Source organism: Hippopotamus amphibius, chromosome 11, assembly GCF_030028045.1.
Source record: "Hippopotamus amphibius kiboko isolate mHipAmp2 chromosome 11, mHipAmp2.hap2, whole genome shotgun sequence".
Lineage (NCBI taxonomy): Eukaryota > Metazoa > Chordata > Mammalia > Artiodactyla > Hippopotamidae > Hippopotamus > Hippopotamus amphibius.
The window spans coordinates 4,431,269-4,455,137 of NC_080196.1; the positions used below are offsets into that span (position 1 = coordinate 4,431,269).

Sequence of the window (23,869 nt, forward strand, 5' to 3'; positions counted from 1 at the left end):
GCCTCATCCAATCAGCTGAAGGTCTTCAGACTGAGAGTTCCTGAAGAAGAAGCAATTCAGTCTCAAGACTGCAACATAGAAACCCACCCTGAGTCTCCGGCCTGCTGGCCTGCCCTGCAGAGTTCAGACTTGTCAGCTGCTTCCCCAACCCTTATCATACGAGTCAATTCCTTAGATTAAGTGTCTCATAGATGATAGATATATTCTATATATATAGATGATATATACCCTCTGTGTGTTGTATCTATGTCTACAGCTAGCTAGCTAGCTATCATCTATCTATATCTATTCCATTGCTTCTGTTTCTCTGGGGAACTATAATCTGTCAGGTTTTATTAAATGACAAGAAGCTATCCAGTGCGATTTTACTAAGCAATCAGAAGCTGACCAGCTTTGCTCCCGTTCTGTGTGCCCAAGTTTTTCTTCTCTCCATAAACTATTAGAGTCAGTTTCACCAGTGCACCTGAGCGAGGTGCTGCCAGTAAACCCCTCCCCCATCTCTGTTGTCCTCTACCCTCCCCAGGTCGTGCCTCTATTGCAAGCCGTGCTATGAAACGTGCCTTGTGATATCTAACACACCTGGAGCAGCCTGTTTTCTGCCAACAGAAGCAACACCAGCTGCTAAAGCCCTGTGGGCTAAGGGATGTTAGAAGAAAGTCAGCACTCTGGGCCACAGGGTGTAGCCCACCTAAGTGCTGGAAGGGGGCTCCGGGAAAGAGGGAAGGGGAGGGAGGGAGAAGGAGAGAGACTACCTTCATGTAGCAGGAAGGGCAAGGACAACCTTGCATGAACTTGGACGTGAGCGTGGGGAAGGCTGGTAGAGGTGAGGCTGGAGGGATGTTGGCTCTTTTTCAGGGTGACACTGCTGTCAGAATTCTACCCTCCCATGGGAGCGGGAAAGCCAACGCTTCACCCACTTTACAATGGTTTTAAAACCTAAGCGATAGAACTGCAAACACATGTGCACACACACGCACACGCACTCGCACATATGCACACACGCGCACACACGCACACATGCACAAGTGGAAGTAAAACTAGTAAAATCTGAACAAGCTCCATGGGTTGCACCCACATCGATCTCCTCGCTTTGATGTTGTACTATATGTAAGATGTCGCCATGGGGGGAACCTGGGTGAAAGGTACCTGAAACGTCCCTGTAGCTTTTTGCAACTTCCTGTGAGAATATAATAATTTCAAAAACACAAAGTTCCATATTTCACGCAGAGCTCTGAAAGATGGAAAACAGGACTAGCAGCACGAGAGCTGGCCCCTCCTCTGTCCCTCAAGCCACCCAACCAGCCACACAGAGGATGGACGCAGGGCGCAGAGCAACAGCCATGGTCCTGAGGACTCGGGGACACGTGGCTTGCCTGAGACACGTCGGCTTCTGGCCCCATCTGGCTCTCGATCCCACCATCCTCGGGGAGGAACTGCACTTTCAGATGCTGGGGTTTTTTTCTTCCTCCTGACTCTAGTTGAGAGCCCAACTCTGGCCAGAAATACCCCAGGCAAGCCCGTCATCATCTCCAGGAAGACCACCCGGGTTCAGCCCCACTCAACAGAGCACAAGCCACCAACAGAACTTAAGGTCCAAGGATGGCTCTGCAGCTGAGATGTGTGAAGACACAGCACACACTAAGCCCCATCCGTTTATCTAAGTCTATTCTACTCCAGGAAGGAGCACAGAACAGTTCCAGGACCCATGTGACTGTCATTGCCCTTAGCAGGAAGGCAGATGGGGCTGGCGGCTTCCCCAGCCTCCTCCCCAACCGCCACCTTGAGGGATTTACTGTCAGCTGTTTGGAGGAGCCTGCCTTCCAGGTGCACCTGTCTCCCGGGCGTGCGGACAGCAGGGCAGCTTGGGGCACGTCAGGCTCACCAGCTATAACTACCAGCCTCTCTTGGGCAGAAGCCATAGGTGAAGACAGAACGGACAAAAAGGGGGTATAGCTTACAGGCTAAGGAAAAAATATTTTCAATGAACAGATCATATATTTCACCATGAAGCGTTGCCTCTTTCCTCAGCTCATTGGCTGCTATACAATGAAGTGTCTGGAAGAAACATTTATCTCTGCCCTGGAAGCCCAGGAACACCAACTCTCAATAACTTTCCAATCTTGTTCCTTCAGAAGGTCCAAATTCAGATAATCCAGTTTAGATGTGGTCAAAATTACCTGAGGCAAGTGTCCAAGGAAAAATCCCTGCCCCCTTTCCCCTAGTCAATTCTCATACTGTGTAAGGAGAACACCTTTAAAAATGCAACTCACTGTCCGATTTTGGTAGGTGATTCTTTTTTTTTCTTTTTTCTGATTATCACTTTTTTCTCAGATCTTTATTGGAGTATAATTTCTTCACACTGTTGTGCCAGTTTCTGCTGTACAGCAAAATGAATCAGCTGTATTTACACATATATCCCCATATCCCCTCCCTCTTAAGCCTCCCTCCCACCTTCCCTATCCCATCCCTCTAGGTTATCACCAAGCACCAATTTGATATGGAATCTAAAAAAATGGTACTGATGGACCCAGTGGCAGGGGAAGAATAAAGACACAGTTGTAGAGAACAGACTTGAGGACATGGGGAGGGGGTGGGGGGAAGAAGCTGGGACTAAGTGAGAGAGTAGCATTGACATATATACGCGACCAAATGTAAAATAGATGGCTAGTGGGAAGCTGCTGCATAGCACAGGTAGGTGATTCTGAGGCATTTGTCTGGCAATTGAGAAAGCAATTCTTTAAAGCAATGGTTCTCCACCAGGCGAGTTTGGCCCCCAGGGGTTATTTGGCAACGTCTCGTTTTTTGGTTGGAATTGGCACTAGGATGCTACTGGTATCTAGTGGATAGAGGCGTTGCTGCACAGGGCAGCACCCCCAAAAAGGGACTTCTGACCCAAAATGTCAGTAGTGGCAAGGCTGAGAAATCCAGCTTTAAAGTTCTGCACAAGTTGATTACATATAACCTATTATTCATTCAACAAACCACTACTTAGTATAATCTTAAGATATTATGCTGGGCCCTGAGGCTAGGGAGCCTGCCTTGAAGCATCTGGTAGAGGTTTACCAGAAAATATAGTATAGTGTAGAGCATGCTAGGTGCCCAAGTGAAAACACCAGTCAGTAGAGGAAAGGCTGTAAGTGCGTGAGGAGTGGGCCTGGGGATGGGAGGAACAGATGTCATTTTCCCCAAGATAACTGCAAAGTGCATATTCACTCTCAAATATAAAATTCACTCTCAAATATAAAATTTTCTCTCAAATATAAAATTGAAATAACTGCTAAGAAAGATCACCAAAGCCCTAAGCACTTTTTCAGCAGTCTTTCTGTTTTTACATTCACATCCTCAGAGAGAAGCAACCCGCTGCTTTCTTTGTGACTTTGTTCCTTATTAAGATTATTTTCCTGACAATAATATTTTTCCAGTACCAGGGAGATGTTTTATTGCCTTCTCCTGCCCTTAGTTTATTCTCTCCTTCTATATCTTTAAAATATTGATAAGCACAGTATAATTTTGTACCTGCTAATTAGCTAAGAGACACATGCTTAGCCTCTTTTCTCTTTCCTCAGATCACAACTTACATTTGTTCACAATTTGAGGATGCACTTTCCTAAACATCTATTAGTTGGCCTCTTTTTCAAGACTGAGGGCCAAATATGTAGCAGGAACAATTGTCCCCTTACCCGATGCTCCCATGTTCCAAGCTGAAAGAAACCCGGGAATGGCACAAAGATGCTGATGAAGAAGTGAAATGAACATAACAGAAAATGTCTTTTCCCTCCAGTAAAATTAGTGACCAGATTATAGGGGGTTTGATCAAACAAAAATGCACCTAGGTTGGTGCAAAGCTGAATAGCCTAGTGATCATTTCCATGGCAGACACCACAGACAATTATGTATCTTCCAGGTCAGCAAAGTGGACGATTAAACTGTCTGGAACACTCCCATTGACAAATGTGAGCTCATAGCTAAGCTGAAATTGAAACCAGTTATGAAACAGAACTGCTGGATGTCCTGTGCCTGCATGTAAAATATTCCAGGAAATCTTACTAGTCAGATGATGAATGTATGTCTTCAAGGTTCTACTTTGTGAATGTCTCTGTGCAATATGGGGTGGCAACTTTTTATTTAATTGTCTTTAAGTCTGGGTTTGAATCTTTACTCTGCCACTTTCTAGTTCTTGAACCTAGGTAAGTCAACACCACCTTTCTGAGACTTTATTTTCCCAACTGTGAAGCAAGGAGAATAGTGCCTGTCTCTCAAGATTGTCATTCATTCTACCAGTCTAGGTCTGGTCAGGAATTCAGAGACAATGCCAGTCATTTCAACAGAGAAAATTTAATACAGGGTATTGGTTAAGTAGTTGTTAGAGAACCAGAAAAGCAAAAAGAAACAGTGAGGTATCAGCTACCACCCGAGGGCTGTGAGCAGAGGACAGAGTGTGGGGTTGTTAGAAGCCGGACGCTTAAAAGAAGAGCCAGAGGAGCTGAGATGCAGGCGGCTGGAGAAGGGGTGATGGCCTCCAAGGTACCATCGTCACCAAAGCCTAGAGGCCATAGAGCTGAGCCTCGGCTGATTCCAGGAAGGTGCAAGAGAGAGCTGGACACTGGAACCAATTGCCACTGCCAGGGTGATAGGCCATCACCAGGTGATACACTCAAGCATCCGCAGCATGTGAGAAGGAGCAAGTCCTTCTCCCACGTGGCCCCAGTCTCCCTCTGGCACATCTCTGGCAGGTGGAGAAAAAGAAACGTAATTGCAGAGAGCCCCCAGCTTCCCAGAGCAGAGCCCTAAAGGCTGGATTGGAGCTGAGAGACGGTCGTTTAATACATGGCCCATTCGTCCCCTCACCATGTGCATTTATGGAGTGCCTACTGTGTGTGTGTGTGCTAGGCACTGGGGAGGCTGAAGACGTAAGTGGGAGACTCATGAAGTGCCCGGTTCGGGGACTCATACAACATAGACCCTGAGTTAACATCAGCTGTGCTCTCTGGGGCCCAGTGGGAAATATAAAGGAAGCGGAAATGGAAAACAAAACAACACAACAAAACAAACACTGGATCTTGTCTTTCAGGAGTTCTGTGTTTAGATTAATCATAGTGGGACAAGTCAGAAAGTAAGGTACAAAGTCATACACGCTTGTACGCTTTAAAAAGTATTTCAGACATAACTGAAGAATTCAGAGAAGCAAAAGAATATTTGAAGGACTGTCAGGGAAGCCTTCATAAAGAAGATGGGAATGAGTGACTTTAGTATTTAGAAATGGCCCGAAGGGATCAGACCATTAGAAACAAGAGAAAGTGCCTGGAACTTGCTGGAGAATTTGCCAGGTGGTGCTGTCGTTGCCACCCGGATCTCTGGGAATGGAAGGTGGACTTGTGATGTGTTTTACAGAAGGTGGGGCCAGTAGAACATTCCTTGACTCTCTCCTAAGGCGTAGGGGAGCCATTGGAGCTTTCTGAATGAGCAGAAATTATGTGTAAGAAGTATTTTTGTAGTCTTTATTTCTAGCATGATAACTTGCACATAGTGGGATATTCGGAAACTATTACTACATTGAATGGGGTGGGATGGGAAGATAAAGGAAGGTATTAACTTTGAAAATCTGCACATATTTTCCTGTTTGAATTATAATATGAAATGCTTTGAGAAATGTTTGATGCAATCAATTTTAAGGCCAGAAGTTCAGGAAATAAAAGAATTCAAACAGTAATAAAAGTTTTAACAAGCAAAGGTGGAACCTACCTGCGATTTCCCTGGCGGTCCAGTGGTTAAGACTCCGTGCTTTCACTGCAGGGGGCATGGGTTCGATCCCTGGTAGGGGAACTAAGCTCCCACATGCCGTGCAGTGTGGCCAAAAAATTAAAAAAACAAAACAAAGAAATAAAAAAAACGATGGAACCCACCCATGAGGACCCTATGCTCATTTCACAGACTGGGACCTGCCTTCAGAGCAAATATGCCATTGACTTTGCAGAGACTGGGAGGGGCTGTTGAAAGCATCATGGACTTAGGCAAGAAGCATATTGGGCAATGTGTTGCTGAGTTCGTTGTAGTGGTTCACATGGAAAGAAATAATAGAATTGGTGTGCATTTTGAATATGAGTTTGCAGCGTATACACTGTCCTCACACCTAATCTGTTGTTTTCTTCTCGGCAGACCCATTACAAGATTTTGGCTTTTCTGTTGACCAGTGTTCCAGACAATTAAAACCAAATGTCAACATCAGATTTGGAATTGTACTGAGTAAGTAAAAATTATTGACACAATACGAAACATTACACAAGCTCTTCCAGACCCACACACCCAGTGTCTCGTAGTTACTGTAGTGGCTGGCTAAACCCCTGCTCCCCATCACTGTCTGCAATCAACTCTAGTTCCATTTTCGTTTTCATTTCTCTCTCTGGGTAATATCCAGATAGAGCAGAACTCTCATTTAACGCTGTGCTTTTGTACTGAAAAGACCCTAGGCACTCATTTGGATGCTATAAGCACCTGGAATCAGTATATCTAGCAAAAAAGAAGAAAATATTTTGAGCATAATTATTGATGTCTGCTCAGGAGAGACCTTTTCGGCTTAGTTATCTCAGCCCCAAACAAGTCTGGTACCAGCAGCATGGGTTTATCTTTGCATTATTTCATGCCCCAAATAGCTCATAGAAGTTCTTAAACCTTGACACAGGTGAAGACATGGAATATCTCTTCCTTCCCCCCCAATCAATGAGCCAGAATGCTTTCTGATTGTTTGTTTTTACATCGTCGTGTCATTACAGTTGGTCATTACATTGCTGTAGCTGCTAGAGTATCTCCTTTCTAACACAGTTTCATCAAAACCAGAGCAGAAGGATTTAATAAACTGAGCATGTGGAATCTTTCCAGAGAACTGGGGGGAACATTCCTGGAGGCCAGGAACTCTCACGCATCTTCATATTTCCAGAGCCTGCACCGTATCTGGGCTCTGTACCAGCAGCTCCGTGAATGCTTTAGGGACACAGAGAGAGAAGAAAGAGGACGAGAAGGAGGAGGGAGTGGAGCGTAAAAGGGAGGAATGGAGAAAAAGGCAGAGAGTCAGAAGCCAGCCCTACAGAGCAGCCGGCATCTTCCTGTGCGACAACGGGGTAACCTCTGACCCGCATCAGTGGTGGGGGTAGGCAGGCTGGACCACAGCCCGCTGCTCTCAGGGGAGGCACCTGGGACTACATAGCTGAGAAGCTGTAGAAGCCAGGCCCCCAGCCATCGCATTCAGGGGGCCACGGCATCAGGGCAGGGGAGCAAGTCAAGCAGATGAAGTGTGTGAAAAGGCCACATTTCAACCCTAGGGCTGTCCCAGTAGCGTTGCCCAAGTGCTGTTTTACCAAAAAAGAAAACTGCTCCCTGCACACCTTCTGGAAACAAAACGTCCTTCCGCTCATGCTTTTATGAATTGTGAATGCTGTGAAGCACAGCAAAACCCACACTAACGGGAACGCTGGTCTTCCCTTTGCCTTCAGGAGAGGACATCGAGGAGCTGTTTCTGGACATCGCTCTCTTCAGTAAAGGACTGTCCGTTCTTAACTTCTCCTACCCCGTCTGCGAAGTGGATCTACCCAAGTTTTCTTTCTGCGGAAGAAGGAAAGGAGGTAGGTGTCTGGCTGGCTGATGGCTGGTTGAGGCCCAGAGAAAGGAGGGCAGGAGCTTGCAGCTCAGGGCAGCACACCCAGGCCGGGGTCTGGGTTGCCCCTCCCCTGTGAATGAGCTTAACCTCATGGATCATCACGTGTTGTATGAAAATGAGCACACGGCCCATCCTGTTGCCGAAATCTCGGCTGCCTGTGCACCAATGCCAAATCAAACTGTGGAGACAGAGTTACGGAGGGTAAAGGAAGAGTGGCTTTATTTCTTTGCAAGGCAAAGGGGGAACACAGTAGACTAGCGCCTCAAGAACTGTGCCGCCCTTCCCTGGGGCATAGGGAGAGGGTATATAGTCGGCCGGTGGTCAGAGGTGTGTGATAGGGATCAAGGCAGCAACAGTCTTGCATTCGTCTTCCTTCTGCAAAGTTTCAAAAGGGTGGGGTTGCTGCCAGGATGAGGGTGTGTGCAGGGTCTCAGGTGATCAGGTCTCCTAATCTTGATGAGCTCCTCTGGTCCCCTTAATCTCGCCTCAGGTGGTGTCGTGCCTGTTCCTCCCTTGCTTAGCAAACTCAGGGAAGGTCATGGAGGCTGGAGTAAAAGAAATGGGGGACAAACAAACAAAACCCTCCTTGACCAGGAGCCCCACAGGGCCCCGGTCGGCATCAATCCTGCAGGGCCTGCCTTCCAGGGCGAGCGTGAACATCAAATGAAACGTGCCCATCGGGTGTTGACAAAGAGAAACTTGTTACCGTTGGTGGTGGCACCTTGTGAAAAATGACTAGTGACAGAAGGAACGGGTAGCTTCCCCAAATCCACTGAGATTCAAAATGTTTCCAGGCTTCTCTTCAGTGGCGGGGTCTCCTAGATGGACTCTGGGGAAAATGAAGCTTTCCAAATGTCACCGTTGAACTGCGGTCGTTGCCTTTGGGTCAGTGGCCAGTGGGGACATTAGGCATCTAGACTCAAAGTACAGAAGCATGAAACCCATCGTATCTTCTCCTCTTTCTCCAAGTGACTAACCCCCAACCCTCTGCTGTACGTACCTCTGAAAAGCACAGGGCCCCCCGTCTGGCCTGTCCCCCACGTCCTCCTTGTCCTCACCCACCATCCTCACTGAGGCCTTGATATGCCTCCGTTTATGCAACCAAAACTTGGGTCTGATCTGTGACTGTCTTTCTCCAGAAGCTGTTCTCATCCCCCCTTCCCAGGGCCTCCTTCCTATCCCCATTGGCCCAAGGGGAGCAGACCCTTAACCCCGCAGTCCACAAACATCTACTTCTCTGTTTCCACATTCAAAAAAAACTAGAGAGAAATCACCCCATTATGCTTTTTGAACAAATGATCAAGAAGAAATTCAGGTCACCTTCCCATCCTAAGGGATGCAGACAAGGGGGGTTTGTGCAAGAAAACGGGGAATTTAAGGGAGTACAGGCTGGATGAAGCCAGGTGGTCTTGGCAGTGACGTGCAGATGACAAGCCTCAGCTCAGCCCTCCCTCGCCACCCTCCCCTCTGCTCCCCGAACTGTTATAGCACCTGCCATGTTGGCCTCTAATCGTTCATTCCCCCTTGTCATCCCCAATAAGCTATGTGCTTCCTGTGGATGGGGTGATATCATCTCATCTTTTTAGCCCCAGGATTTTGAATGTGCTGGTACGTAGGGGTGCTGAGAACAGCACACGTACAGAGTGACATAGCTAATGCTATTAAGTACTGCTACCAGGCACTGCTCTAAGAGCTTTCCATCCAGTGAGTCATTTACTTCCTACCCCAATCTCAAGAGTTGGTACTATTAACACTCTATAGATGCAGAAAACAAGGCACAGAGAGTTTAGGACCTTGTGCCATCACAGAGCCGGTAAGGGACCCATGGCCTCAACCTGGGCAGGCTGACTCCAGAGCCCGTGATCTTAGCGTCTAAGGAATGAATGAGCTAAAGAACAAACAACGAAATGTATGAATGTGCCTTTTGACCAGGAGTTTGTTAAAATAATCATTTAAGAACTCTTTCTGGCCAGTGGACTTTGTTTCCAATCAGGACATTTTTAAGGCCCTAGCTAACCTATCGTAGAATGATTAGTCAATTTTCCTCTCTCAACTTACTGGAAATATTTCTGATTAATCGGGTGCATTGACGTATTTACCCTGCACGATGAACTGTTCATGAGCTGGCCTCTATTTAACCATTTCTACCTGCCCTTGGCCACTCCTGTCCCAGACCCCTCACTCTACAGTCAGTCTCATGCCCGCCTCCTTCCTTCCTCCCTCCCTTCCTTCCTTCCTTCCTTCCTTCCTTCCTTCCTTCCTTCCTTCCACACCAACTAAGTCCCTACTCTGTGCCAAGCACTTCGGGGAGCCTGAAGAAGAACGAAGAATGGTTTCTGCCTTCAAGGACATTCATGATGGACTAGAAGGGGTTAGAGATGCACAAAACAAGTCTTCCAAGGTGCATTAAGGAGATATAAAATGCCAAGGAAACTGATGGGTAGAGTTCATTGCCAATGAATTCAGCCTGTTGGAACAAGGCAGCCAGGGAAATGTAGTACAGGATGACTTTCCCAATTGCCTTGAGGTTCTTTGAAAGCCGGTTCGAGGCTACATGTAATATAGCATAACAGTGCTGAGGGCCTGCAAGCGTTCCTGATCTTATAGAATGTTTTGGAGGACCTCAGAGCATCTCGAGCTGATAACTAAATAATAACCTCCCCCACTTAGAAAGATTGACATCGTCATAAGCTGCTACCTCTAGCCAGCATCTACTGTCCTATCTCCTGTCTTTGGCTTATCTTTCCAATTTTCCCCCCAAATAAGTGTTCTTGAACCCAAATGTATGGTAGGCATACTTCCAAGCATACTTGTATGCTGGTATGCTTGGAAGTACCGCCAGCTTAGTAAGAAAGAACACATCCTGGGCTGTCCTTCACTCCTCCTTCCTTCTACTCCCGGGATCAAGTCTCCCCATCTCCCTCCTGGATGATGGAAATGACTTCTAACTGGTTTCCCTCCCTCCCCACTGCCACCAGGGTGGTCTTCTCAAATACTCACCTGATCATGTCTCCCCCTTCCCAAAAAACTCCGAGAGTCCCCATCTCCACAAAACAAAGTCTAAGCTCTTTAGTGACCCAAGGTCATCACACATTTGACTCATCACACACTGTGTTTCTAGACGCATCCTGCCCCACAGGCACCCTCAGCACCAGCTTTATCAAGTCATTTGCCACTATCTGACCATGCCCTGTGTTTTCACTCTCATGACGTTGTTCTGCTGGTCCCCCTTAGCCTCGAATGTCTGTTACCCCTTTGTCTTCCCCCTGGACCTAAGCATCACCTCCTCTGAGAAACCTTCCTCCGACCCCCAGCCTGGTGAAATTCTCCCTCTGGGTCCTAAGGCATCACATTCCTATTTACCTCAGCTGGAATTGTACTATGTAGTTAACGTGTATGCATGCGTCTTCCTTGAAGGCAGACACTTCAAACTGTGAACTCCTTGAAGACAGGGGAATTTTTCTCACTCCCTTCTGTCTCTGCAGACCTGACAAAGAGAGCCTGGCACAGACTAAAGATACAATAAATATTTTATTGAATTTGCATAAGGCAGATTAAATGCGAGTTTACCAGCCCACCTCAAAAGTGACCATTTGATGATGCCTCTGCAAGCTGCAGACACAGTCTGTGAAACCCTAGTAAATACCTTGGTCCTCCAAGTTTAAGAAAACTGAACTATTTTTCTCTCTGTGAATGGTTTTAATAAGATTAATAAAACAGAAGAGATATTATTCCCCCCAGCTGTCCAATTCGGTTCAGCAGCTTGAAAGGTTGGGGTTTAACTTACTCGAATTCTGGGCAGAACTTATTGGCTTTCTTACTGTAGGGTTGATAATGGCACAGGTGGGCTGAGAAGCTGAACTCGGGGAATTGCCAGGAAATTTCAAATAGTAGAAAATGATCAGAAAAGCAATACCCAAATGCCACATAAACAAATGATTATGTAAATTATGCCAGGAAAAACTAAAATCTTAAATTCGAGGCTTTGGGGGCTATTACATTTTTTTAAGCCACCCACAAACCCAACTGCAGGAATGATTCTATCAGAAAGAAGTGATTAGCTCTAAGACCGGAAGGGGAAAATATGGCACTGGTGAGAAGTGAAGTCAATTCAAGCTCAGACACCAGCAGCTAGTGACATATGAAGGAGAAAGCTATGTGCCTCCGGGGTTGCAGGTCTTTCCTGGCAGAGAAGTGAGAAGACTCGGTGTCCACCGCAGGCCACACACTATGGGATCAGCTGCATTGAGTTGTCTGGTGTTGCCATTAAGATTATCCAGCTGGCTGTTCCCCAAGCCAGATAAAACCGCAAAACGGGTCAGGCTTAGTGAGACTGTGAGAATGCAATGTTGCTTCCTTTTCTTCTGCATCTTCCTCCGCTAGCTCTGAGGCAAGAGCACATGGGATTCGAAAAGACAGTGATGCTTTTTCGGCCTTCCCATGGAGAGTGTTATGGATAATTTGGGGGGAACAGCCCATATGTCCGGTTGTAAAGAACTGGCTGAATTCAGCCAATTGTTCAACCAAACAAAGGTACAATCTGCTGTGCTTTTAAATGATGTTGTAGGAAATGATTAAGTCTCATAAAAAGATACTCATAAGAATATTGTTAAGTGACAGAGAAGCTGCTATAGAAGAGTACTCACTATTGGATTCTGTTTTTATTAAAATGTGTGTAAGCGTACACACCAAAAAACTCTGAAATAGTGTACACTTCGGTGCTTACTGGGGATTACCTCTCAATGGTGACACTGACGATCTTTATTTTCATCTTTTTGGAAGTCTCTTTTGCTTTTATAACAAATTTACAAGGTTTCTTTTTTAAATATTAGTTAGTCTTTGTAGGGAAGGCTAGAGAGGATGAATTCTCTCCCCTCTGGAGAGTAAATAAGAGTTTTCAAAAAAGAATCATAATCTACCTAATACTCAGTGATGTTTGGAGTTAAACAGAATTTGAATCAAAGCATTGGATCATCTAACATCCATTCTGTACTCTTTCCCTGGGTTCCCACAGCCCCCTTTACCAGTTGTGGGTTCATCGAGCTGGAACCAAAACCGGCCCCTATTTTACCTCCCACTCGGTCCACGCCCACCCCCCCACCCACCCCTGCCTTCCTTTCTCTCTTCTTGGCATTGGGTCACGTAGATCCATTTTGCTTTACTTCATCTTGATGCTTTCAAACTGGCTCCCAATGTTAAGGCTGAATTGGGATTAAATTAAATGTCCTTAGAGACCACACCTAATTACTAATCCTGAGGAGGGGAGCTGCAGTAAACTTCTTGATACTCGAGTTATAACAGTAATGTCGGTAGCATCTCCCTGTGGTTAGATAGTGTGTGAGCGTGTGTGTGTGCATACGTGTGTGCGTGTATCACGCACTGGATGTATAAGATCATAAACTAGGGGACCTGCAGGGCAAGGGCTCTTCTTTGACCCTTGACAGCTGTGACTGATGTGGGTGAAACACGAGCAGACTTGATGCCGTACATGTGTCAGAATCCCAGAGAAAACAGCAGACCCACGAGAACTGCCGATGCACGGTGCACCCGTCCCTGGATGTGTGCAACAACCACTTTCCAGGAGGAGAAAAATCTATTATAAAATACACACAACAGACATTGACATACCTCGCTTCGTGCAATACGGAAACTACGGGAAAACATTAGTTGTGGACTTAATGTTGAACAGACTGGGAAAGCTTGGAATTAAAATAAATATGACAATGACGTCTTTTGCAAGCTGATGAGTCCTTTTTGTCAAGAAATAATTGCTCCTTGGTTTATCTTTTGTGTAAATCCAAACGTACCTATGTTAAGTGTTTGTCCAAAGTGGGGAATACATCATAATTAGATGAATTTCAATACAAGGCAGAGACGATCTCCTGAGAACTGTTTGTCGGGTCTGACATGACATTGCTCACAAGGCAGATACCATCCCTACAGCACCTAAGGGATTCTGCTGTGAATCTCACTGACTTCACGCCTGTGAATAGACAAGGAGAAATCTTAGTGGGCTCTCGTGCCGGCCACCTGTCCTTCCTGACTCCCTTTCGTAAGCTTGGGCGTTTCCTGTCTGTCATGGTTCACGCTGAACACATGAGCCTGGCCATCCCCCAAGACCTTTAATTACAGAGGCTTCTCAATCTCACGGTCTATAACGATGCAAAGTGCAGTCCTAACAGCTCTATCTAGGTCAGCAATTCACGTTTCAGCAGCTAGAGTTCCGTTGCCCTTGCTGTCTGTTTCTAGGGCTGCTTTTCACGGGTCTAAGAAATGGAAGAAATCTGGAAATGGCCGAGACTTGGAAAAATTCCCATACATGCTTTCTGCACAATGTCTTATCCCTTGCACCACTGTAGTAGATAACAGGATAAAACACCTTCCAGGCAAGTGCTCCCTTGAAGAAGTTCTACCATTTATCTACCAACGACCCGACAGCCTCTGTCAAGGACACCCGCGGTCCTACCTTCTCATCTGTTTCGCGTTCACGGCACATGCTATTAAGAAATGCAGGCCGCAGGAACTCGGTCATTGATTTCTGCTCTAAAAAAAGAAGAATTCGTGGCTTTACCTGAGGCCTCAATTTTAGTTTATTTTTTTAAACTTTTTATTTTATATTGGAGTATAGCCCATTAACCTTGTTATGACAGTTTCAGATACACAGCAAAGTGACTCAGCCCTGCATATACATGCATCTGCTTTCTCCCAAACTCCCCTCCCGTCCAGGCTGCCACGTAACATTGAGCAGAGGTCCCTGTGCTGGACAGTAGGTCCTTACTGGTTATCCTTTTAACATATACCAGTGTGTACTTGTCAATCCCAAACTCCCTAACTATCTCTCCTCCCCCTTCCCCCCACAACCATAAGTTCATTCTCTAAGTCTGTGAGTCTTTCTGTTTTGTAAATAAGTTCATTTGTATTATTTCTTTTTAGGTTCTGCCTATACTACATACGATACTTGTCTCTGTCTGACTGACTTCACTCAGTATGACAATCTAGGTCCATCCATGTTGCTGGAAGTGGCGTTATTTCATTCTTTTTCCCAATTTTAAAATGCATCTTCTCCGGGGTAGCATTGCCTACCTGTTTGCTCATCTTTGATTTCTGGGCTGTTGTAGACCTGCTTTCTCCAAGTTTCTTTGCTTCAGGCTTTCTGCTCTGCTGGTCCCCGGGTTTTGTTCTCCGTCTCCCCCGATCCCCGCTTCTGGGCCTGTTCTTCACCCAGCACTGTTCGTAGCCCAGATGGCAATTTGGCCTAGGTGGGAACTCGTGTGTCTTGGTTCCATTTCCCCTGGATGAGCCGATAACCCACGGAGGGAGCGATGGTCCTCCGCCACCTGGGACTCTCACAGTTTCTCTGCCACCATGATCATCCCCACAGTCATGTCACAGCTGCAGGCAGCATGCTGCCAAAACCGATATTGTTTTCTAAGAATTTTCTGCCGCCTGCCTGCCTCAGCATGGGCGGGCGGGCAGCTTAGCCCGGTCTGGTGGTTCTCCAGCCGGACCCTGCGTCAGCATCACCTGGAGGACTTGTTCAACCACAGCTTGCGGGCCCCGCCCCCAGTTTCCCTTCAGCACCTCTGGGGAGGAGCCTGCGAGTTTGCCAGGTCCCCAGGTGAGGCGGATGACACTGTTCTAGGGAACACACCTTGGAAACCACCAGCTTAGCTCTGAATAAGCACAGGGTTGGAAGCCAGACTTACCTAGTGCTGGACCTTTACTGACCCTTATGGTTACGTGACTTCAGGAAAAATTACTCAGTATCTCTGAGCCTTGGTTTCCGCATCTATACACGAGGAGATACAGACGACCTCATGGATAATATCGGACAATATATACAAAGCCTTTAGAACAGAGTCCGGCACACAGGACGCATCAATAAGTGATGAACGGCAGCGACTTCCTGCAGCTGATGAGGGATTTCTCCAGCAAGGGCTCTAAGCCCCTGAAGTCATCAATCTCAGAGCGGAAGCCTGCATTTCAGCAAGGTCTGGAGAGGCGGCAGAGCCTCGGAGCCTTAGACGTTTAGGACCTTTTTCCTCAGAGGTAGCGGGAGGCTAACTGGTCCAAGCTGTATATTCTCTGGTGGCTGACAAAGCAGAACCCACGATGCCTGCTTCCGCCTCTGGGGAGAGGGTCCCGTCTGCCGTTCACATGGAATTGGAAATTTAAAACACCAGCAGCTCGGCCTTCAGCCTTTCTTCTCTTTACGTCTCACTCTTTGTCTGCCTACTTCAAGCAGCTGTGGATCTCCTGCTTCTGATTCCCGGGCAGCTGCCACTGCTGCAAATTCATGGAGAATCAACAAAAACAGTGGTATATTGTTGCATTGGCAGAAAATGCCCACCCGTGAGCTGCGGAAAAAAAAAAAAATAGAAACAATGGTCACCCTAGAGAGGGTACCAGCAATGACAAAACAGAAAAATAGGACTTTTTTACTAACAGAAAGGAAGGGAGGGAGGAAGGAAGGAAGGAAGGGAAGAAGAAAGAAAGAAAACAGACTGCCTGTTAAGGAATCCGTAGCCCTGGGAGCTTTCCCGCCATCCTCAAATTCGAGCCTTTTCATAAATGAGCCAAGAACGTGTTGAACTTGTTCTTTGAAATCCATCAATTCTCTGTTTTTGTTTAGCCCAGAATATTGAGGCTGATGATGACTTAGCACCAAAGCACTGTAATTTTCTAAGACAATACAGGATCCTTCACAAATTCTCAGCCTGTTGGGCATTTCATACATCTGGTTCAATGGCTCACACGTCTGGGTAATAATCATTCAGGAAGCTATTTGAGAAGACCGGCTCCCAGCTCCCCTGTACCACTCCAAAACTCTGATCCCGTGGGTTGCTGGTATTTGCATTTCATCAAACATCCTGAGAGCTCTGATGTGCATGGACCCCTGAGACCCCCAGTCTGAGGAAGGCCACCCTCTGTGATGTCTGTTTTATTATTTCCAGGCACGTTGCTTTCCCGTGGCTGCCCCAGGTGTCTGAAGATCAGCTCAATTTCTTCCCTTCTCTTTCCTCTCATCACCATCGTCTTCATTTCCATTTCTGGGGATCCTATCAGCCCACCGATTCACAAGTTGATTTTTGAGAGTTATATTAAGTATTTATCCACAGAAATCCAAAAATAGGTTGGTAGGGGAAAAAAATTTAAATCCTGCTTCCCTTCTTACTGCCAGAAGTTACAGATCTCACAGAGGACACCTGGGCAGCGAAGACAAAAAGCTCTTGTAGGAGGAACGAAGTTGGAGAAAATCACTTCACCCCCTGGGCCACCCATGACTTAATCACTGGCCCTGTCCAGTACAGTCACCACTAGTCACATGCAGCTACTGAGCCTCAGAAACGTGCCCCGTCCAAAGTGAGATGTGCTCTAAGTGTAGAGTTTGCACCAAATTTTGAAGACTTTGTACCAAAAAACAGTATGAAAAAAGAATTTAAAATACCTCATTAATACTTTTTATGTTGGTTATATATTGAAATTATAATATTTTTAATATCTGGGTTAATATGCACGCATTATTAAATTAATGTCACTTGTTTCTTTTTCCTTTTTTCAAATTCAAATTACAAATGTGGCTACATTATATTTCTATTTGACAGTAGTGGCCTAAAACTGCACTGTCCAATATGGCAGCCGCTCGTTACAGGTGGCCATTTAAATCACTTACATTTAAATTAAATTAAAACTGTAGCCACACTAGCCACATTTCAAGTTCTTTTTAAAGTTGTTCTCAGTTCTTTCTTTTTTTTTTTAATATTTATTTATTTATTTGGCTGTATCGGATCTTAGTTACAGCCCACAGGATCTTCGTTGCAGCACGTGGGACCTAGTTCCACGATCAGGGATCAAACCCAGGCCCCCTGCATTGGGGGGGGCCGAGTCTTAGCCACTGGACCTCCCGGGAAGTCCCACCTTTCAAGTTCTTAATGGCCGTGTGTGGACAGCGGCTACCGTATTTAATGATGCTGGAATAGGACAGTCTCCTCTTTGCAGACTGTTACATCGCACATCACTGAACTGGAGGTTTCCATATGGCTCCACATTGCCTTAACCACCTGTCCTGAATTCAGTTCTTTGCATTTCTCTTGGAAATTTCACTCTCTAGTCCAGCCACAGGCCCAGGTACCTTCTCTTTTGCTGAAATTCTAGATTATGCTGGTGTCATGGTTCCAAAGGGCCCTCTGCTGGGAACCCAGATCCAAGCACGCCTCCACCCTTGGCGCCTGCTCTGGTGGACGACCTGGAGCCTCCACTCTGAGTGCAGGATCAGTGTCTCAGGTTCCCGCCGCCACCATGACGAATCACTGCAGCCTCAGCAACTTACAACACAGGTGGATTTATTCTGTGACAGTTCTGGACACCGGAAGTCCGAAATCAGAGTCGGCAGGGCTGTGTTCCTTCCAGCCGCTTCAGGGGAGCGTCCATTTCCTGGAGGTTTTAGCTTCTAGGGGCTGCGGGCATTGCTGGTCTTGTAGCCACTCACTCCTCACCGCTTCGTCCTCACAGCACATCCTCCTTCTGATCCCCCCCCCCCCCTCCACTTAAGGACCCTGGTGGTTACCCTGGCCTCGCCCAGATCATCCAGGGTAATCTCCCATCTCAAAATCCTTAACGTGACTGCGTCTGCAAGTGCCCTTTCACCTTGTTAGGTAGAATTTACAGGTGCTGGGAATTAGCATGGGGACATCTTGGGGTGGAGGGGGCATTAGTAGCCTGTACAGCTTCCAAATGGAAAACTAGTACAGCTTGTCTGACCTCTCTCTGCATGCCATGACCATGTGAAGAGGCCAGATAACTGTGCACCATCCAAGGAAACTTCAAACTCCATACGTTTTCAGTGAAAATGCCCTCCTAGAAGTCACAGTTCTGAGAACGTCACAGGTGATACAGCCGCTTGGGTAGCTGGGGCGAGAGAGGAGTTTCTCTGTTGTGGGAGGCTCTATCGCTGCTCGGAAAAGGTTTGTCTGGTTGGACCGCTCTTGTCGCCCTTTCCCAGACCCCACAAAGCTCCCACCTCCCGTGTCCCCCGCCCAGAGGAGAAACTATCTGGCTGGAAGCCGGTGACATGACCCAGGTGTGGGGACCATTCCTGGCAGAGAAAGTGGGTAAGATGGCCAACGAGTGCTTACAGGAGTTTGTCATTGAGAAGAGGCCAGCGTGATATTAGGGAAAAAAGAGCAGGGATGACAAGCACATCTCTGGGTGCTGGAGAGGCGGAGTAGCAGGACCACGGGTGAGTGAGCCCTGGAAGGATGCTCATTTCACAGTTTTATAAATGATCCGTTGCAAGTACACAGTGAATGTGTCCGCGCATACATAACAGTGGGTTTCTCTAGTAATGAAAGGCCATAAAGAAGATCTCACACGTCTGTCTGAATGGACAGGGAAAAAAAATCAAAGTAGTCAGCACAGGCAAAACTAAGATAACTCATGTAGGGGCCCAAACTCTGATGAGATAGTCATGAACACCAAAGCACCACCACTGTGATCCTGACAAGGACTGCACCTAAGATTCCCGGAACACGCTGACCCTCCGTACAGCCACAGGGGCCAACAACCTGCTGGACATCTCATGATATATTGGAAATGAAATCGATCATGTTGTAACCACTGAGCCCCCAGTAGCAGCAGAAATAATCCTCCCAACAAAAGGGTCATCTGACACGCGCAGGAATCCCAAAACTTTCAAATCTAGGTTTTTAGAATTCACTTTATTTATTACAGGCTACGCCACTGGGTGCACTATTCAGTGACAATACAACCCCATCCTGCTGAATGAAGGGAAAAAGCCTGAGAGGTTGGCCGTGCACCTCTGGCCTCCTTCCTCTGTTCCCTCTTCCCGCAGACTTGCTGTCTCCCTCCCAGCCTCCCCCTCTGCACCCCGCCACCCCTGCCCTCCTTAGCCCCGTCTGGGCACAGCTGTGGTTATCACCCCTTGCCCCCTCTCTCTCCCCGCTGTCCTCTCCTGAAGCGTGAGGCTGGAGCCATCAGGAGACAGCCCAGGGCATCCATCCTCCTTCCTGCTCTTCGGGGTTAAAATAGGAGAACAGGTGCCAGGGCTGCAGATTTACCTTCTAGGTTGCAGACTCCATCACACCAGCCACCAGTCCAAATATCTCAGCAGCCAGGTTTCCAGGACCCCCTCCAGCTCCTCCCTGGCCTTCATACAAACTGGGAAAAGTGCGCCTTCTGCCAGGAAGCATCCCTATTTAGGGACCCCCCCCAGGCAAAGCCGGAGACAAGGACTGGGGGGCAGGGTGGTTTATTGGGGAGCAATGCTAGGAAGCAGGAGTGAGAGAGGAGTGAGAGGGACTCAGGGCAGGAGGAAGAGCCAGGGAGTGATGTGTCGGGGAGCTATTGCCAGTGTGGGGGAGGGTTGGCCCGCTGGACCCTTGGGGAACTGCAATACGTGTCTGAGAATCGATCCTCTGAAGGTCAGGAGGCTGAAGCATTTATCCCTGGATTCCAGTCCTCCCTGGTGAGGGCGTCCTCCAGGGATACGGTCCGGCACTGCCCAGTCGCCCTTCATGGGCTGCTGAGCCGCAGGAAAGTGTGGAGACGTGGGAAGCACTTGACCTGGGAGGATATCGGGGAGCGTGGTGGATGCCACCACGGCTGCTGTGATTCCACAGTGGGATAGGGAATGTGGCCTGGGACACAGGGAGTCTCCGCTCCCACTCACACCCCCTGTGGGCCCCGTCTGCACCGCTGTACAGGTGAAGCTGCGGGATCACTTCTGAGATGGTGCGGGGCCGCTTACTGCACGAAGTCCTCTGCTGGCCTCCCCTCGGGGTTGGGGGGTTGGTACCTGAAGGACTGACGAGGCTCTAGAGGGTTACAGGCTACATGACCCCAGAAACGGAGAAACTGACAAATCAGGACACACCAACAATATATTTAAAAAAAATTAAAGCTGGGCCTGGACTTAGCCTGGGGCTACCTGCCCACACCTGCCCTCGCCTGTGCCGGAATCCACTGAAAGCTTGATGGAACTTCAAGACTCTGGGGTCCCACGGGGGTTCTATCTACAGCCACATCCGCCCTGGAGGCAGAGGCAATGGACAGTCCTCTGCGTCCTCACCCCAGGCAGGATCTTGATTAATTTAAATGAGGAACCTACCCAGCAACTAGCCCAGCACTGCCCAGAGGGACCAGAGGTGCTGACACACCCTCCAGGGTCAGAGACTGAAGGAAGCAGAGCTGGTCTGAGCTCCGGAGCTAAGGATGTGGTTCGTCAGTGGCCACATTCGGTGCCTTTAAGGAAATGCCCAAAGGCAGAGAGGAATGAAGAGGAAGTTCAGAGTTTACTTAGAGTCAAGCGCTCACTCCCTCTCACTCCAGAGACAGGCACTTGGTCCACCTGGAACCTCCTCCCACCTCCCTCTTCATCCTGGGACCACAGCCCACAGCAGCCCTCGTTCAGGCTCCCCGAACCCTGCGACCTGTCCCACTCACTGGAGGGCAGGATGCAGGCTGTGTCCTCCTAGTTCATCACGACCTGCCAGTCCCCATGGCTCAAATGGGAATAAATGAATAAATGATAACTGTAAAAAGTCTTTGTTCGGAATATACTAATCGGCCTATTTATGATAAATTGTAACTCTAAGTATTTTTACACTGTCAAGGACCTTAATGATGCTTAAATACTGATGACATTTTTGTACTAAATTTGAAAGACTGGAGGGAATTCCCATAAGACACTAGCAATGGCTGGGAAGTGGTGAGATTCCATCTAACAGAAGCCACACAATCAACAAGCACTTCCTTCCGGGCCAGCATCTGCCCTGGTTACAGAGCAGCTCCCGGCCTCACGTCAGTCTGAACCACGACTCTTTGGGACCTTTTATTTCCACATTTGAAAATCCATATCCGCTCTAAAAAGACACTGTGTGCCAACCACACAAAGATCTGGGTCCCCAAAAAAGCCGATTGGCAGAAATGACTTCAAGCATTCAGAAGCAGGAGGGTGAAATTCTTTAATCCACTGCACATTAAAAACTGATCAAGATTCCAAAAGAAGGAAAGGAAGAAGTGGGTACAGATATACTGGGGCTCCTTTTTATAGTCCTGGAGTGTGAGGATGTTAATTAAAGGAATTTCAGAATCAGAGATGATCTGAAAAAGGAAGGAGCGAGAATTTAATTTTAGGTGTCGTTTCATCAGGTTAAAAAAAAAAAGATTGTTTCATGAGTTACTTGCAGTGACTCTCAGGAACTTCGTGGGTGCCCAGAAAAGCTCCAGCTGAAACTATAAAGTGAGGAAGATGGAGTTGATGACAATCTCTCACCCCAGTAAAGGACCTTAATAATGAAGCACAAATCAACAAACCTCGGAGCATGAAGTGAGCTTAACAAAATGCTAGATCTCAGTTGACTGGTATTCTTCAAAGAGCAGCATTCACTCATTTTTTTAAAACAGAAGTTTAAAAAAAAAAAAAAAAAAAAAAGACACCAGTAGAAATCAGCAGTTGTGCACATTGGCTCAGGAAGAAGATTCCCAAGCCCAGCCTTGGTGTGTTTCTCTGCATCCCCTACACAAGCCGTCACCACCTTACTCTCCTTCACATCCGGTGAATAATTGTTCAACAAACAACTGCTGTCTCTGCCTTTCCTGGGGACCCCATTCTTCTCCGTAAGCTGACACACAAGTTCCTAGTCCTCTCAGTGCCCTGCAGGTGAGGTGTCCCTATTTCTATTTTGCAAGTGCAGAAGCTGAGTCACAGGATGGTTAAGCAAATTGTCCACTAACACTTAGTGAGTAGGGGAGCTGGGTCCTGAACCCTTCTGTCTGCCTCCAGGGTCAAGCCGTTTGCACTGTCCCCTTAGAACACCAAAGAGAAGCGTGAAGTGGGTGTAAGACTTGTCGGAAGGAATCCAACCAGACCAGAACTCCCCATGCTTGGGCTCTGCTCCTGAGTCAGCTGTGTCCCAACCCTGGAGGGCCGGCGTGAGAGATTTTAATTGGCTCATGCCCTTAGCAACCACCGTCCTGGAGCTTCAGGCAGCAGAAACCTGCTCCAGCCAACAGAAGCAAAGGGATTCTCCTGAAAGGCTACCTGGGAGTCAGAGCATCAGCTAGGAGGCCGCAATGCCAGGTGGAAAGTGGCCACAGCTCCAGACGGCAGCGCTGAAATGAAGCAACGCGTCTCCTGCCAGGATAGATGGGTCCCGGGTCTCTCTGTCCCTCTGCTGGGTCAGAGCACCCACTAGGGAACGCAAAATAGACAATGTCCTAAGAAGAAACCATGTGCTGGTTTCTGGGTCCCTGTGCCGCACACCCCCGGAGACAGCATGGACTCTATCGCAAATAGGATGCCCTGGGGTCGTAGACCCAGCCCTGCAGATGAAACCCGGCCGCCCCTCCGGGCTCTCTGCTCTCTCAGGTTCACCGCCCACACCCTCTGCTCACTCCTTGCACAATTAACTCTACACCTAGTTATTGTCTCTCCCCAGTCGCACTGGAAGATTCCTGAGGATACAGGAACATCTTGATTTCTAACACCACAGCATACAGAGCAGCAGTTTCCAACAAACCTCTTGCTTATATCCACAACCAAATATGTTTCCTTTTCACAATGAATGGGTCAGTACATTTGGAGCAATGAAATAGGAATATCTTCCTACCCATCAGGTTTGCCCATCCTCCCTGCAAGGTACCAGGAAGTGACCGTGGGAAGGAAGGGTAGGACATGGGCTTTGAACAGAAGCCAGAGGCTAAGCACAGGTCTCCTGGTAGAAGTTCAGGTCTCAGGTTGCCCTCATGCCCCTGATATGGTGCCATGCTGTCCCTGACCCTGCTCCTGAACTGGGAAGAGTTCGGTTTGTCTCCAAATCCTAACTGAGCAGCTGTTAAGGGCCAGGTGCTGAGTGAGGCAGGAAATCCCTGTGCCATTCAAGGAGCCCAGTACCCAATGCCATCAATGAACCAATAAGCGTTTGTTCTCCTGCATCCTCCCCAACCATCCCTCCGCCCTCATCACCAGACTGGCCGCTCTAAGTGGCTCCTTCCCTGATCCCGTCTCCTGCGTCAGCACATCCCAGGCCGGGACCCTTCCAGCAGGAGGAGGATTACAGTAGCAGAAGCAAGAATGAAGTTGGTTGGCAAACCTCATCCTGGCTCTGGTTCTGCTCGTTTGATAACCTCATTCAATAACCACACAGCGCACGCCTGCTGTTAGACTCTGTGCAACGTACAAGGAGGCACAGAGGCCCG

The 23,869-nt window shown here is 47.7% G+C and overlaps 1 protein-coding gene across 2 annotated transcripts in view; it reads left to right on the forward strand.

Annotated features, from left to right (window-relative positions):
* The window catches only part of LY86 (lymphocyte antigen 86), a 51,781-nt gene that overhangs the window by 21,554 nt on the left and 6,358 nt on the right, over positions 1-23,869 (forward strand). Inside the window, exons 2-3 of one of the 2 annotated variants that reach the window (XM_057699536.1) lie at positions 6,157-6,243; positions 7,488-7,616. In XM_057699536.1, coding sequence (XP_057555519.1) covers positions 6,157-6,243; positions 7,488-7,616 — 216 coding nt within the window. Of the gene's footprint in view, positions 1-6,156; positions 6,244-7,025; positions 7,116-7,487; positions 7,617-23,869 lie in introns of those variants that run through there. The other variant, XM_057699537.1, reaches the window with a different exon arrangement.